Consider the following 17,138-nt stretch of genomic DNA (forward strand, 5'->3'; position numbering starts at 1 on the left):
AGCAAATTTTGGAGGAAATTCCCAACTACGAGCTGAAAAATATATGTGCGAGTTGTTGGGTGGTTAAAAACTCTGCGATCAATAAAACTTTCTTCAATGCAACTGCTTTGTTTCAAAATTTGGTTTTATTTTCCCCGTTTGGCACAACAAAACTAAGTTTATTTACAACGGTTTATAAAAAAAGGACATTTCCTTCGTGGATCATGTCAGTTGTACTAAAGATGCTTGCTTAATCCATTTTTCATTTTTCATCAAGATAAATTGAATTCGTCGAGCTTAATGTAATATGAATATAAAATTTTGCGTAATTTCTGTTCAGACCTGTCGAATATTGTCTTTCGTCTGAAAAATGATTCAGATTATTGTAACGCCTTCTTTGCAATTTTACCATGGTTTTTAGGATTCGTCAAATAATCTAGCAGATAGCGAAATTGAAACCTTGGAGTCGTTTTCAGGAAGGAAATCAAAATAGAAAAGTTAAGTTATTTGAAGTGCAACTGAATGAACTTAGGATAACTTGTTAAGAACAAATATAGAAAAACAACAGAAGGTGTCATGAAAAGCTAATATTATCAAATATATAACAGTTGTAAGATTGCTAAATAACTCCAACATTTACAAAGTACATCGGTAATTGAGCATGAGTTAAAAAAAAATCAAATGATAAGACGAAAACAAAACAAGAACCATGAAAAGCCTCAAATCTTCTCTCTGATATTTTGTTGGTATTTTATCAACAAATAATTATGATATGAAAAGTGCCAGAAATAAATTAATAATTAATAATCAAAAAAAGACGCAGACTCCCTCAAGTCTGTTCCATCAGGCACTTGAAGTCCTCCGGGACTAAGCGGCTGCATCTGTTTTTGTATTATACGATTTTCCCATGAGGTCAAATTTAAACTGGAAAAGAGAACAATATCTCATATAAAGTACAAAAGTCACGCTTAATTATAAATGATTGTCAAACGAAAAACAACGAACAGGCGAACAGAGGAACAGAGGAACAGAGGAACAGAGAAACGGAGAAGAGAGGAACAGAGGAACAGAGGAACAGAGGAGCAGAGGAGCAGAGGAGCAGAGGAGCAGAGGAGCAGAGGAAAAGAGGAACAGAGAAAAAGAGGAACACACGAACACACGAACACACGAACACACGAACACACGAAGAGATGATCAAACGAACCGACAAAGACACGAACAGAAGAACAGACTAACAGATGGTCAGACAAACAGACGAACTTTATAACAGACGATCGGATGAGCACATGAGCAGTTGCACCGACGAATAGACGAACAAATAAATAGAAAAACGCACAATCTATTTGCAAATGTCTCAGGCAGGTGTGGGCAATACACCGGTGCCAAATTTTCCGACTTACTCAATAGTGGCCATTATCGATTCCATCATTGGAAGGACACTAATAAGCGTTGAATAACAGGGTTTGACGATGCCTTTGAGAAATGAGACCTGTCCAATTAAAGAAATAAATGATGAAGAAGAAGTTTGAGGTGAACTATATTTTAGCCTCCTTAGTCCACCGAATGTAAATAAAAGTGGCAATTCAATCCCAGATTTTCTCAGGATGCTCTTGGTTGGACGAGGGGGCATTGGGGCCTCTGGGAAACCGCAAAACCGGAGAAAAAACCTCCAAAACCGAAAAACCCACGAAAAAAGGCAGCAAAACCGAAAACCGCATGCAAACCTGATAAAATCGCTGCATCCTCACCTTTAAAGGGGTCAAAAAGGAAAAACCGAAAACTGCAACAGAGTTTTTGTGAAAACTGAAAACCGAATGCAAAAACACGTAAAATTCGCAAACCGCTCTGAACATCAAAACCGAAAAACCGAACCTTTTTGGCCCAAACACCGAAAAACCGATCCAAAAAGCGGTCAAAACCGCAAAACCGAAAATCCCAAAGCCCCCCCGCTTGGACTCATTTAAAAGAGTGCGGGAGGAACATGCTTCTCCCCAGGTGCTTGTCATTAACTTCAAATTAATTTACCACTCTTTTACCATCGTATTGACCAAGGAGAATCATTTAACACCCTCACCAAGCCAAGCCAAGCCACTGTTTTCACCCTAAATGAGGTAACCATAGAAATGGTTTCAACGTGACGCCAATTATTACAATTTTAGAAATGATAATTCAAATTTTTATTCATTTGTTCTGTTCGATGGATTTGAAAAAAGTCTACCACAATGCCTGAACCAGAAAAAGGATGTTACTTGTCCTAATATACTAAATGAATACAGCTTTTATGGTTCACAAAAACCTACCTGATTTTCAGGAAGTTCGCTCATCCTTGCTCGATCCATCATTGGCACAGGAGTCAGACCCATGAGCTTTTCTTCATCTCCCTGTCGAGAAAATGCATTTAATACTTTAACTTCCAGATCTAGCCAGCAATTCTACCTATTTTATAACCTCAGGCAAGCAATCGTGGGCTCTGATTACAAACAGAACTGGTTTGCAAAGAAACTCACTTGCAGATAGAATTCTTCAAACACTTTCTTGACTGACGTGATGTGAATGTACCATGGTTTGGCAGAGGTACACAAGTCACACGCGGTCATCAACAGCCTTCGAACAAGCCGCCTGAAATGACAGTCAGTGTAAGCGTACATGAAGATAAGAGCACAATGCTTTTCAAAAAAAAACACCACGTACAAATAAATAAGATATAATTTTCCATAATTAGCAACAATACTTGTGATCTGGTATACTCCAAGAGAATTTCCCATTCTTGATAATGTCGTCGAGTTTTGCTCTGTTATCGAAAAACAGCATTAAGTCCGTTGCCAAGATCGCGTCTTCCATAAGTTCCAACGTATACTTGTACTGCTTCGTGGAGAGTGCGTTTAAAACATTATGACCGTCTGTCTGTCGATAGAATTAAGATTTGTGAGATTTAAAAGTGACACTACGCAATAAAATTACCATACCATGGATATAAACAGCTCAGATGACTTAGATTTTGGCTGGACAAAAGATAAGCTTAAGCTCAGCATTATCTGTATGATGGTGCAATACATTATCAAGTTGACTGGGTAACAAATTTCTGTTTGGAAACTTGCACTGAATTAGTATGCGATTATCCAAAGAGGTTAGGTGTGTATGCGGTTGCAATTCAATCGCAGTGGCATCAAAGCTCGATTCCAGTAGCACGAAGCACCAGTTATATCCCGATCCCCCTTACTAAACTCGATACTAGTCTGGGAATTTGTTTGGGTTTACTCGACAGCTTCTCCTGGTTGTGGGGAGATAAAATGAGTTTAAAGTTTCTTGTTGAAGAACCCACGAACTCTGACGCAAACTCTGACAAAGGTTCAAACCCTGACCTTCCAAACAGAGTGCGCCAATCACTAGCCAAACGAATCTCCGAATGAAATATGTTTAGAGTTAGAAATAATACCCACTTTTTTCCCCAATATTTTGTCTTGCAACCACCTAAAACCAATACCAGCATCAGTTGTTTGTTCGAATGGATAACAGCTCTTTGCCCTGGCAATATTCATCAAAGGGAACTGAAATTTCGCTCACCTCTAAGATGAAGACTCCTTGTTTAAAATGATGCCTTTCCAAGGTTGAGGTTGAGTAGAGATGACTCAGCGGGGATTTGTTTTTGATCATAAAGGCGTTGTTGTATCCACGATGATCGATGTCGTGTAAAATACTCGCAAGATACAAAGCGATTTTCTGGGATGAAATGAGATGTAACAGTTATCACTTTCCATTCATTTTATTACTTTTTATTACACGGCTCGGGCAGTCAGAGGGCCAATAACTAAAATCAACTAATCAAAATGCTCTATTGCCGGTCCAGTATTCTCTAAGTATTGGACCGGGCACTGTCCCGAATGGTCCCGAACGATACCGCACCTGTGTCCCTTTGAACTTCAGTCGTATAATAAATCTCTTATTAACCAAGCTTGCTCGGGACCGTACTGGAAGAATATCGGCCCTCGGTCTTTTTTGTAAAGACCGAGCGCAGCGAGGTCCGAACTGTAAAGACCTCAGGCCGATATTCTTCCAGTAAGGCCCTCGCGCTTTGTTAATAAGATATATTTATTGTCATCGTTAACTCACATTCGGGTCAGCAGACAGATCAGATGTCTCATGAACGAAGGAAAATAAAAAAATTTTAATAAGAACTTACAAAAAAGACAAACTTGTAACCTCCACAAAACTTATAATTATAAAACAAAATACCTCTTCCCAAGTAAACACCTCGGAGGCCATTTTCATGATAACGCACATGCTGTGAGCTACAGCAAATGCATGCCCCCAGTTGTGGTATGCCACAGTACGGTAACCTTTTCTCACAGTCAAGGTAAAACGAATGAGTGTCTCCATATCAAGTCTAGAAAGATAGCTGGAATCATTATATACAAATCTAGAAAGCAAATTGCTAGCCTGAGTCAGTTTTAAATATAATAATAATAATAATAATAATAATAATAATAATCTTTATTGAGGAAACTTTTTCACGTACATGCATGTGGTTTTCGAAAAGGACCTCGAAAATTAAGATTAAGAACTAATAAATTATATCTGGGAAGACTGTGAGTATAAAATTTATAAACACTTAAATTAAAAATTACAAACCTGTCGTTTAAAAATATTTACATTGGCAGAGTCTCGTATTATCTCGCTGAGAGAATTAAAATCATTTACAGCGTGATAAGCAAATCTTTGTTTTCCCCAATTCCTTTTAACACAGGGAGTCTAAGATTGACTTTATTTCTAGTGTTATAATTATATAGATGTTGATGTGTTACTAAAGTCAATTCGTGATTTATGAGTCCATTTAGACATTTGTATACATGCACACGGAGGGCTTTGATCACGAAGGCCAGGAAAGGATAGGACTGATCATGATAGCTTTGATACCGGCAGTGTTCTTTAGGTAATCATTTTCCTGTTGCTTTTAGGTAACTACTGGTTCTGGAGTTTTCGGGAAGTCTCGAGGTAAAAGTCCTAAGACGAGAACTTTGTCCAAAAAAAAATTCGAGGAACACGATACGGGAAGTACACGTTACATAATTTTTACATTAACGACTAATTTGATAAAACCAAATTATCTTTTTATTCCCCCTATTGACCCAGCACCTCAGTTTCTCTAGAAACTTATCCCCTTTATTATATTGGTTAGACCTGGTTACACTTTACATAAAAATACAGCTTTCTGCTCCTATAATACACCCTAAAATCTCACTCGTAATCTTTACTGAGCCTACAGAGTACACCCGTACTTCGTTAGTTTGTTACCTGACTTTACACTCCTGGAAGAAGTCGTTGGTCATAAGAATAAAATAGTTTGTTAATTCGTCATCCCTTTGATATATGTTGAATTCATAGCTGAAAGAGGAAGAAGAAAGGTAAATGTCTGTTTCAGCTGCGAAAGAAAGAGACTCCTCTTTGCGTGCGTTATCTACACCGCAGTTTCTTACACATCAGTCTTTGGGTCTTTATCCCGAGTGGCGTGAAGGGCATTTTTATTTCTGTTTGCTGAGGAGGTTGCGAGAGGGATTCAGTTGTTAGAGAGATGTAATGAAAAACTCTGGTAAGAGAATGTCTTAAATCTAGAGGAAATGCTAAATATGTACTCAAAAATATCTACGAAATCACAAAAAAAAAAAGACAGTCAAGAGAGAAGAGTAAGATATGCGAAAAGTGTTTAGGTTATTTCACACTATGCCTTATTTTTTAAAAAAGGTATCATTGAGTCATTCAAAACTAACCATAGCTGTTAGCATTTATCAACTAAAGACAAGAAATTATTTGTCGAAGTACCTATAAAAATCATTTGGCAAATTGTAGGAGGTCGCGGAGGCCAGCCATAGTTCAGTTTCTCTCGCTGATACACAGCAGTGATATGTAAGAACTTCCAATGCCACTTGGTGCTTCTGTTGCCCTTTGAACAGCTCACTATACATCTGGTATCAACAAGTAAAATGTTTTTGTTGATGTGGGGAAGTTTGCAGTAGACGTGAACCCAATGGCTCTAATTGGCGCCCCTCTCCAGTCTGAACTTTCAGGAGAACTGATGGGGAAACTTGAAAACTCTTGGGAGGGGCAAAGGGGGCTAAAGGGGGTAGTTACCGCCGGTGGAGTAGAGTTGGAATCCAGATCGACAGTTCTAAGAACGAGCCCTGCCTCTGCTGCCAGGATCATTGTGTTGTTTTGCTAAGTGGGACACTTACTCAGTCAATTACAATGAAACTAAGTAGTTTTACTGAGGTCAAGGCAAGGTAAGCTAGGCCAAAAACAGTTCTCCCCGCCGGGTAAGCTCTTAGATCGGATCCAGTCAGTTCAGAGATGGGATACAATGAAAAAATGAAAGTCAATACGACTCACCTGACTGTAATGCAGAGCCAACCCACAATAACCAGCAAACAATTCAAATGCGTGCGCATCTAAATACAAATCACAGATAAAGATGGACTCTATATTCGTGAAAGAAGGAGGAGACAATAATTTTGTACATGTAACTGTGAGGGAGGACCGGCTGTAAAATCGTTTGCCTTGAGGTCATGATAAACGGACGAAGCGCAACACGGTCTGTAAGCATGGGCGAGAGCCAAATAAATTCTAGCGTGGCCTGCCTGCTCTTTCTCAGTAAATAGGCATTCTTCCCTTGTTCATGTTGCAGGTCCGTAGGTAGAGTCGTGTGCATTAACGCACTGCCTTTACGAGGGAATCTTTATATGCTCTTTAATAAAAGCGCGCAGTGCTGTATGTGTCATATAATCACAACAATTAGACTTTATTTGCTTGTCTGCGATATCCTTCGTACTGTGTAAGTTTTAGTTTTTTAGAGCCAAGCTGTTTTCCCTAATAGGTAAGCACACAATTTAATTTACCTTCATTTGAGAAAAATCCTTTTCTATTATTTACCATCTGGACGACACCAATGACACTATGGAAAGAAGAAAACAATTGAATAAGATACTAAACTTTTGCAGGAAGTTATTGCACCAACTTACGCTACATTCGCCTCTCTTCGGGATACATGGGATTAGAAAATCAGGGGATGGGATTTCTTTTGGATCTCCTTTTCTGCTTATGGTAGTAATTAAGTCTTGTTCCAACTCTTCTCTAGTTTGAGGCTTTTAGATTTGTATTTACTCCCAAAAACGACCAAGTTAAGACTTTCTTGCCTTCCTTTGCAACTAACAGGAACACACAGAATGGACTTTGTTATGTAGCCCGTCTTCATGTCCACTTCTCGATTGAATCTCGTATCACGGTACGGGTCGCTGATGTTCAGGGTTTCTGATGTACTAGCAACGAAGCCGGCGATGCCTTTATTGATAGGAAATCTAGAAAATTGAATTTGAAAACAAGCATAAAAGATTAGCGAAGAGATTATACTCACAGCTGAACTGCAATTAAGCCTGAACTCGAGCTTCAACAGGATTCAAACCGTAGAATAGTCCAGGTAAAAGACGAAGCACGATAGTAAACGGAGCCATAAAAGCTAAGGAGTGAAAAGTCAAGGGAGGTTTAGGTCTAGTCGTGACTCGACCCAAACCTCTCTCTTTTTTTGCGCTTCGCTATTCACACCAAGTCAAACCCAGGTTATTTAGCTCTTATGAAGTGTTAGACACTATTTACGGTGGCAAATGTAATTCCCATTATCAACTCAGTTGATAAAACCAAATTATCTTGTTATACTTCCTCACCAACAGAGCATCACATTTTCTTTAGAAATTTACCCGTTTTATTCAAACATTGGATTCGTAGATATTGATGGCGCTACTACCAACTAAGTCTACAATTAGCAGCGAACAAATTAAAAAAAAATTTGTTCTCTGTCAGGGAATCTCAGTGATTACAAATGAATGGAGTAAATAATATTTTGACGGGTACATGCATGATAGCGAACTTATGAAAAGATTCTCAAAGGTGCACTAGAATAAAAGAAGTTACATTAAAAAAAAAAAGCTTTCAGGATTCTTTTTCCGTCTCTTTTTGTCTCATTAATTTTCCTCAGTTTGTTTTTATACCTTATTTCTGCTCCGTTTCTAAATTTGTATCCAGAACCATCCTCGTCTCCATCGTCAAACAGATTGGCGTACAACTCATTTGATTTGGAGTCCACCATGAAGAGTGCACAGCGATCAGCATTTACCAAACTCTTGGCAAAAGCCTGCATGTGATAGAAACAGCAGTTACAAAAGACATAAGACTAAAGGAAATGGAATGCGCTCTTTCTTTCTCGGTCCTTATAGGGGCGGAAAGCAAGTGGCTTTCGGAAGATCTCTCTATTATACACTAACCATAATTTTTTCGATTACCACATCCATAGTATTGACTTCGTCAAAAATAGATCTGAAAGATAAAATAGTCAAACGTCACACATTAGTAAATACCTTGTGAAAGGATATTTGCTTTTAATTAAAGGGGCGACTTTAGATCTTCTTTTGCCGATCTCTTTAAGGTAAAATATTTTCGTAAACGTTCCAGGAAAGTTACCATGAGTGATTAATACACAAAACCCAAAATCTCGTTCTTCTTGAATTGAATTTCATGAACTTGTGCTAGTTGAGGGCTCGTGGTATCTCGTCGACCTACAAATGACATCGCATGATCACACGACGGGCCTAGATTCTCATAAAGTGATCTTCAGTGATAAAATTCTTGTGAAGTTTTTCAGTATCATTTCGTGAATATCAGACATTTTGTATCATAAATACTTTCTTTTAGACTCTTACCTTACAACATTCAGCAGGAAACTGTTTAGATCTTTTTGCCTTTGCATTTGTTTAGAAATCTAGAGGGGATAACAAACGAAAAATTATTGGTAGATTTTTAGAAGCAGCGTCTGTAAGCTTTACGACTAATACGTTAAGCTTTTTGCATTTTACATATTTCACAAAACCAAAGAGCTCTGAAAACAGTAACATCAACAGAGAAGCCGCACAAAATCTTAATATGACTCAGTTTTGCATGGCTGGTCTATGTTATTGACGAAAATTATTCATAATTTAGCTAGAAAACGGTAACCCAGGAGAATCTTTGGAGGGAAGAAGGGCGGGCCGTGCCCTGTTACTCAACCCAGTTCCCCGTGTTTCTCTTCTCCACCTCGTCCTTCGCCCCAGACGCAGAAAGCTGTTACTATTACTTACCTCGGCATGATGAATGGCTATACTACCCCAAGCAAGATAACTGTTGACGATCTAAAAGGGCAAACAAACAAAAATAAACAAATAAACAAGATGGTTCAGATTGGAGCTGTAACAGGTTCTCGCTCTCCATGATTTTTTTGTCATTGATGCGCTTATAATAAGCGTGATGTGAAGAATATTTCCTCCCGTGCAGGTAGTTTGTATCCACCTAATTTCTCTCGCTAGTGCGGTGAAGTTTATGTGCAAGAAAACTAGAGCGAGTCTAAATGTAACTTACCCCTGAGGAGATAGCAAGAGAACATTTCCCTAACCGTAATAATGTGCGGTGGGAAACTGGTTTATCCGTGATTTTCAGTTCTTTCCATTTTCTTCACTCGATTGGCAAAATGCCACAAGATATGTCAGTTATATCGCTTACCTCCTCGTCCTCCCGTTCAAATGATGGGTTGCCGAGTTTTTTAACCAATTCCACAATACCTGGAATAAAAACCAGAATACCGCGCTGTCTGTCACAAAAATATGTCATGCTTAAGAGTGATTCCACCAAAATGAACTCTCAATTTCTTTCCTTCCCATGGAGCAAGCTGAGTTTTAATGATAGGATTTGTAAACCTAAAGTATTTGATGACTACTTTTGCACAAAAATCCATCTTTAAATTACCACCTCATCTATAAGTACCATACTGAGTTCCAGATATTTTTTTGATAAAATATTCCCCTAACTCGTATCCCTTACATGTACTAACTTCAAAATTATTGATATTTTTAAGAGACAGATTTGGTGCCTATTTTTTAACTCTTGGGCAAGTTCGTTTTAAAGGCGGACAAAGGTATCCGGTGGACAATTGTTAAAAAATCGTACGGCGTTGTCCATCATTAAAGACTTTTCCAGTGGATACAGTGTTATCCACCATTTGAACAGCCGGAGCTTGAAGATTTTATTTGTGTTTTGCATCAAATGGTACAAAGTTTTGGAATTATTAGATAAAAAAAAAAAAAATTTTTTTTCATACCAACTATAGTTCCATCGGCTTGCACGATAGGCTGACACAATACAGACTGGGCTGTGCTGTCTGAAACACAAAGAGGCACATTTCCAAGTGACTGTCAGTTATTACAGTCATTTCTGCATAGCGGGAATGATTACGCGCAGAGAACTCAATCATTTGTACAAAAGTACACTCATAAATGGCACCCGACGTATTGCAGCTTATACGAAATAATTTCTTGAAGATTTTCCCGACGCAAAGGCAGATTGCGAGAACGGCAAAGCAGCGACGTTTTCTATTTCTTCCGTGAACCAAAAACTTTCAGAAACAGCTATTCAAAAAAAATCTGTCTACGATTCTCTTCGCTCCTATTAATTACGTTTACTTTAGTTTTATCATACTCCTGCCGTCGTCGAAAGGAGTTTAGATTGTATTAATTAGAGGAGAGAAATTTTTGCTACAACAAAAGATTACGCTTGATCGAGGAATCCTAATTTTTCGTCTAAGTATTCTGCTGCGTCGGGCGTTTAGCAGCGTCTCACTTTAGTTATGTAGAGCATCTGGATTGAGCGTCAAAACGAACATAATTAAGACGCTTTTTTTTTTAGTTTTGCATCTGATTGGCTGAGAGAGTAGCTCGAGTTTTCTAAACCAATCGCGAATTTCTTTCGACACTCAATATGGAAATCACTCTAAAAGAAAATGTGTGCAAGCTTACCTTCAATGCCAATTCCTTTGGGAAATCTCTCGTCCTATGACAAAATAATCGATAATAACTTTTATTAAGAACTAATGTCTGATTGTACTCAAATTAGCCAATCTTAAATCACAAGGTGTTCAGTGTGCTGGTTCACCGTGTATAATGAACTTATTTCTAGATTTAACGAATCGTTATCGCTTTTTGCTTTGGTTTGTTGCTTTTTCCAGAACGGATTCAGACCACAAACGTCTGAGTGAAGAGAAATAACAAAAACACCTCCAACAATAAGAAAAAATATTATTGACATTGAGGCTAAATACGTCATTACCTCACGTGGAGCTGGCTGGGTTAGGTAACACTTTCTCGATTTAGTAAGTCTTAGCCAAGTTGTGAAATGGAGAAGTCGTTAGCTAGCGAAAAGCCACAATTTAAGGGGAGTGTAGAAAAGATTAGAACAGAGTTCTTGTACAGCGCGCTTGAAAGATATGGTGCATAAGAGAGCCACGACTTCATGACGTTAAGTCAACAAACTTCGATGAAAGGTTTACCCCGAGAATATCTTTAACGTAAAGCCTTTGTCCTGTCTCAGCGACATAAGCTGCAATTGTGCCACCACATCCGATTGTCTGACGACAAAGAGACCGGGATCTGCAAAAAAAAAAAAAAAAGAAAAGAATCAAACAAAAATCAGATTTACAGTTGAAGAGAGTACAAGGCTGGTCGCACATAAATTTGAATCGCACAAACACACTTGAGCCAACAATGTCTTTGCTTTACCTCGGCTTGTTCTCTGAATACAGATAAATGTCCTGCGAGATTGAAAGAACATAAGACATGGTGTTCATCTCATTAATACAGAAAAGAAACACGATAAGTTTTATTTGCTTCAGTTCAAAGTAATTTGTAATAAAAGTAATATCTACAGATTTACTGCAAACGTGAACGAGGATATAGCCAGTATCTTTCAGCAAATTAGAGAAAAAAACTCTAAAATGTCTTCAGTTCTAAACTTATCGAGTAAACGATTGAAGGTAGACAACAGCAGAAAATTAAATTCTTGCCTTTTGCGCTCACCGGCTCCGAACCAATCAGTGTTCGCAATGAATTTCTAATCAAGATTATACAGTTGATGAACATGACTAGGTAAGATTTTTGAATGTAAGATCGATGAAAGTTTACCCTTCCATTCTTGTCCACCAGGTATAGTGAATGTACATTTGCATGGGTGGCTAGGAAACATAAAACTGACAATTATTGATGGACATAGGGTTTATTTGATATTATTATCCTTAAATCATTCCTGCACCCAGATGTAATTATAAAGACTTTTATCAATTCCTTGTTTTCTCTATTTTATGATGAATTTGTTCCTGTTTTCTCTGCGGATTCTCGCAGAAGTTGTGCGAGACTTCTTAAGTTCCAGCAACATTAGAAACTGTGCATAATTATGAGTAAAATTGCCTATCGTTGACCGAGAAGTATCACTATTAAAACTTATGATTACCTAGATATAGCTTTCCTCTCCAATAAAGCAAAGGAAATGCGAAATTAAAGGAAAATAGTTTCAGATCATCGCAAGACAAACACAAAAAATTCTTACGCACCTGCAGCTACGCTTTTGACGAGCTCGTGCATAACTCTGACTTTTTTCGGCTGTTGATTGATGTCTTTCGTCAGTTGCTGGAGCATTTTTCGCTTGTCGGTATGAACGCAAAACTATCCCCACACACACACAAAAAAAACCATAAATGTATCATTAATTAGAGTTTTCGTACAATCAAATGAACAGATGACGATTCAATTTATTAGCAGTGGCGGATCTAGGAGAGGCCTGGCATTTTTAACTCTAAGGTTATTTCGGGCAGCCAGCGCCCCTATCATTGTCTGTACTATTATTATAAATTTTTCTCTCTTGTATATTTTGGGGTGAAAAAATAAAGTTGTTGTTGTTGTTATTGAGCCCCCCCCCTTTATTTTGGTAAAAATATAAACTCAGAAGGAAGAACTGAATCCAGCAGGTGCAGGTGTACACACACAACCAAAACTGGGCCCCCCTTAGCTTAAGGTTCGGATCCGCCAATGATTTGCGTATGTATACATAATCAACGTTCCTACCGTACCTTCCATTTGGAGAGAGATGATCTCACACCTAGGAAAATGGAGAAGAAACATATCGAAGACAAATTACACAATTTTTAATTCTTCAAAACTCTAAAGGAGAGTATCGAACAAGACTTTAAATTTGATTCACAACAAAGAGCGAAAACAATTTAGTTTAAAGACCTAAGATCTTTATAGAAAAGGCCTTAGAAGGGATTTGAAAGAGCACAATTATAACGTAACAATGATAGAAGACTTGTGCCCCGTTCGTACCAATGCTTAAAATCTGTTTTGTTAAACACGGTTTAAAATTGGTTTCTTCATGGAAGCTGCTTAATCGATGTTTGTTAGACTTGAAATTCATCGCATTGAAAATACAAGTTAGTGACTTTTTAAAACTTATGGAAATTCCTTTTTTCAGTGCTTCGTTTTCGAATTTTATCCGGTTAAACCCGGTTTAAATTCACATGTTTTGCTGATGGCCATCTAATAAAACTGCCATACCAGCACCACCGTCCTCTTTAATATGTTCTACAGATTGTGTCTTTCTGATCAGCCATCTTTCTAGCTGCTCTTGGCTTATATCTGCCATGATGAAATCCTCCAACACTTGTGGGTTGGCCAATAGGTACTCTTTAACTCGCATCTCTGAGAGAACTAATGTCAGAAAAGTAAATTCTGAATTAGTGCAATTATGTGTAATAATAAAAGGTCAAAAAGTGTCAGAAATAACTGTAATTGTATTATATATATAACCAATAAATAGAAATAAATTTAGAATTTAGCTGTTGTTCTCGCCAAGAGAAACCAAAAGGATTCAAACTGGGAATTTCTTATTGTTTTGTTTATTTTTTGCTGTAAAGGGTAAAGGTGATTTCTAATCCTGCAAGGAAATTACGCAAAAATCCAAACTAAAAATGTGAATAGTTTGAAGATGGCAACCGAACGAGCAGAAACCCGGTAAATAAACTGAATCACTCAACGAAAATAAACGAAAACGTGGATATTAAAAAGCAAGACAAATATTTAAACAAAAGCACCCTTTTTGATATGAAAATTGATTGGTGATGAAAACTAGATAAGTAGCTAAACAAATAGATAAAAAAAAGGGGAAAAGATTTAAAGACTGAATTTAAAATGCACGCATTTAGCCTAAAACTTGGTTGGTAATAAAACATTTTTATGCTATCTTCCTTATTAAGGGCGCAAATAAAAACTAAAAATGACAAAACTAATGAAAAAAAAGAAAAGAAAAAACACGCTTTGGTATGATAATAAAGTTTTTCGACACAGGGCTTCAAAAAGCTTTCCGAAATACATGAATAATACGTTGACATCTTTCCGTACTAAAATGTCAATTTCAATCTTAGGGTCACCTGGTGTATTTCATTATAACATTTCTTTATCGCAATCTCACTGCGGTGGGTTTTATTGTATTTCATGAGAGGTTTAAAAGATTTAGTGCTCGTGCTGATACGTATTTTATAAATAATGAATGATTCTGTCGCTACGAATAAGTCTGGTTCTAAATGAATATATGCCTTAATTAAGCTTATTCTCGATGGACAGCTCCTAGCGACCCAAGACAACAGCCATAGCAAATAAAATTCTTCTTCGCTGTTAAAAAAAAGATAACAACCTTAAGCGATCGTAAATGATGTTTTCTCCTCTTTTTGGCGTATTAGTTTTAGATATAAGAAAATTGAATTGATCACAAATAGTGAAACCGTTCCTTTGGTTAATTTGTCGCATATTCGAGTTGAAGAAAAAAAAATTGATTTGCATTCACACTCTGGTCCGCATTTCCCTGTTAATAGAAAGAAATAACGCTTCCACGAAAAGACATGAATAAGCTTGCAGCCAAAGAAAACAGTAAAAGCATCGGAAAAAACCCAAAACCATAATTATAAATATAAACTAAAAATCGTTAATTGTTCACATCCAAACTGAGAAACTTCACACAGAGCAAAATGTCTAAACGCGCGCTTAGCGGTTAATGTTTACATAGAATGGTTTAATTTCTAGTCATCTGACCAGCAGTATTCTAAAAAGCTTAAATTCAGTCGGGGGCTTCAAAGATAATGTTAGAAAGTTCCTGCCATTATCATCAGGTCATATTTCATCCGAAATTATTGAGCTCGACTCGACATTCTGTATGCAGGAAGCACTGAACGCATTATTCGGAAGTAAGCCGCGCTATATCCTTTAAACCTATTAGCGCTTACGAGGATTATGCGTCAGAAAAGACGAATATTAAGACCTCACCGCCAGGAGAGAGTCGATTTAAAATACAATTATCATAAAAAGTAAGGCTTAGGCGACGGCTTTGGTGTCTTTTGGAGTACTTTCATCTATGTATTTATACAAACAGAGTGGTTATCGTGCAATAACAAGTAATGAACAAAAACTCCAAGCTCTAATACAAGCAAAATTAGGAACTGTAGAAAAATATTCCCAGCTTAATATTGGGAATAGCCAAAAAAGATTTAAAGAATAAATCTTGCTCGGGTTTACCTCCAGAAGATTTTGCTTTAATACTGCTTCTGGCGTGATTTTCATTATTCGAGTTGATAGCTTCTCTTATGTTCCTCTGACCTAGCTGATTCGGAAGCGGCGGCAGCCTTCGAACACTAACTTGCTTTGTAGGCGACGACATTTTCCTGCCAAGCTTGAAAATTTGCTGGGAAATGATAAAAAGACACTTCAACTAAAATGCGTTCCAAAGCCATTCCCGCCACTGTCCTCTGTTTACGTCGCGTGGATCGTCATCTGTCTGAAATTTAGGCTACTGCGTGCGCGCGCGCGTTCATTCTCCCAATGCGGTCTGATATTTCCGGTATAAAACCACCGAGAGATGATGCAAACTGAAAAAAAAAAGGTGCTGCGCCGTTGTCTGATTAATTTCGAATGCTGCAAAATCCTGAAATAACAGAGCTAAGTCTTTTTCCCGATTGAAAGAAAAGCTAAAAAATAAAAGAAACTAGAGGCGAATTAAGACTATTTGAGTTCTCGACCAATTTTTTTTTTCAAAATAGTAAAATGGAATTCTGTCGAGGTTCGTTTTGGGCAGACTGGTGAGTGAGCGCTGATTAATTTTTGCGTTACTCATTTCGGCTGAAGAAATTGCATTGGAAACGTATCCAAAAACTCACAGTTGTGTAAATTGTACCTCTCTCGAACGTAATAACTTGTCATATGATTTTGAATAAAATATCCTAAATAATTTATATGTCAGATTCGTAACTCACCGTATGAAAGCACTTCTGATGTCCGGTCCTGATTACTTTCGGAAATCTTAATTCGTAGTGTGTCATATAACTCACAACAGAGAATCCCGAGTTTGTTAACCCTACAATTATTCTTTCAAAGCTTAATTGGTTTTCATGGTCTTTAGCGTTTTTAGCATGCTTGCATGTAAGTTTCCTTATTCTTTCGTACGTTTCATTAACATTTTTAACTGATCGGTAAATTGGAAGTTAATAATGCTTGCTCTTCAGACAAACCTACAGTTATGCCAATGCGGTTCGAAACTCGGTTTAAAAGATCGTAACCAATTTCGGACTTTCATTATTTTCGCCAGCCTAGAAAAAAAAATTGTGAATATTTTTGTTTTGCTTTGTTTTGCTTTGTTTATGTTTTTTTGTTTATTTCATGGAAAGAAAGCAGAAAAAAATAAAAACAAAACAAAAACAACACAAACCAAAAAAAAAAAAAAAAAAAAAGAAGAATAGAAAATAGCATTAAACAACAAATTTACTGAATCGCAACTGAATTTCTCGAAGGCGACTCGGCTAGGACTTGCGTGCGATTGACAAAATATTGAATATTTAGGCTCCCTGTGAAACTGATTCAATCCAATTTGTCACCAGCATTCTAGAAGATGCTGACAATTGTTTCGATTTGAACAGCTGACGAAAGTTATGGCGGGCCGGAGGCCAACTATTAACATAACACTCACGCAATTGAATTCGTGCCGGTGTACACGAAAGATTACTGAGTTAATTTTTCAATGCAGCTGATCATCATTCAACTCTGAGATTTCCTCCTCTTTCACGCTTTTCGTGTCCCCTTTTTACACATTATACCATAAAATCGAAAAGTGATGCGAAAATACGATCAAACTGCCTTTTATAACCTTGTGTAGACCTCTACGAAGGCTAATTAGGGACAGAGAATTTTATGAATCGGTCCTTCAAAGATTTTTTCTTTAGAAAA

General features: G+C 37.4%; 1 protein-coding gene across 3 annotated transcripts; it reads right to left on the reverse strand.

Annotated features, from left to right (window-relative positions):
* Positions 1–106: 106 nt before the first annotated feature.
* Positions 107–16,379, reverse strand: LOC111322540 (putative 3',5'-cyclic phosphodiesterase pde-5). Of its 3 annotated transcripts, XM_088730122.1 has the most exons (28): positions 16,172–16,379; positions 15,438–15,603; positions 13,428–13,580; positions 12,944–12,972; positions 12,428–12,539; positions 12,003–12,052; positions 11,601–11,632; positions 11,372–11,471; positions 10,842–10,875; positions 10,148–10,207; positions 9,553–9,611; positions 9,135–9,185; positions 8,721–8,779; positions 8,286–8,337; positions 8,013–8,155; positions 7,164–7,325; positions 6,867–6,922; positions 6,361–6,419; positions 5,797–5,939; positions 5,272–5,361; positions 4,213–4,363; positions 3,544–3,699; positions 2,711–2,883; positions 2,487–2,598; positions 2,280–2,360; positions 1,728–1,782; positions 1,380–1,468; positions 107–903 (listed from the first exon to the last, which is right to left on the reverse strand). In XM_088730122.1, the coding sequence occupies exons 1-27, from the start codon at positions 16,235–16,237 to the stop codon at positions 1,419–1,421; spliced, it is 2,454 nt and encodes an 817-aa protein (XP_088586248.1). In that variant the 5' UTR covers positions 16,238–16,379; the 3' UTR covers positions 107–903; positions 1,380–1,418. The 3 variants fall into 3 exon arrangements, with proteins under 3 accessions (XP_088586248.1, XP_088586250.1, XP_088586249.1); XM_088730124.1 differs by lacking the exon at positions 1,728–1,782 and having other exon boundaries at positions 16,172–16,326; XM_088730123.1 differs by lacking the exons at positions 107–903; positions 1,380–1,468; positions 1,728–1,782 and adding an exon at positions 1,824–2,081.
* Between the last annotated feature and the right edge of the window lie 759 nt (positions 16,380–17,138).

This window comes from Stylophora pistillata, chromosome 8, assembly GCF_964205215.1.
Source record: "Stylophora pistillata chromosome 8, jaStyPist1.2, whole genome shotgun sequence".
NCBI classification, from domain to species: Eukaryota; Metazoa; Cnidaria; class Anthozoa; order Scleractinia; family Pocilloporidae; genus Stylophora; species Stylophora pistillata.

Coding starts and splice junctions, on each gene's coding strand:
- LOC111322540 (XM_088730124.1), bottom strand. CDS start 16,237: ATGACACACTACGAATTAAGATTTCCGAAAGTAATCAGGACCGGACAT. Junction 9,612..10,147: donor AGCCGATGGAACTATAGTTG/GTATGAAAAAAA, acceptor TTTTTATTCCAG/GTATTGTGGAATTGGTTAAA. Junction 6,420..6,866: donor AGGATTTTTCTCAAATGAAG/GTAAATTAAATT, acceptor ATTTGTATTTAG/ATGCGCACGCATTTGAATTG.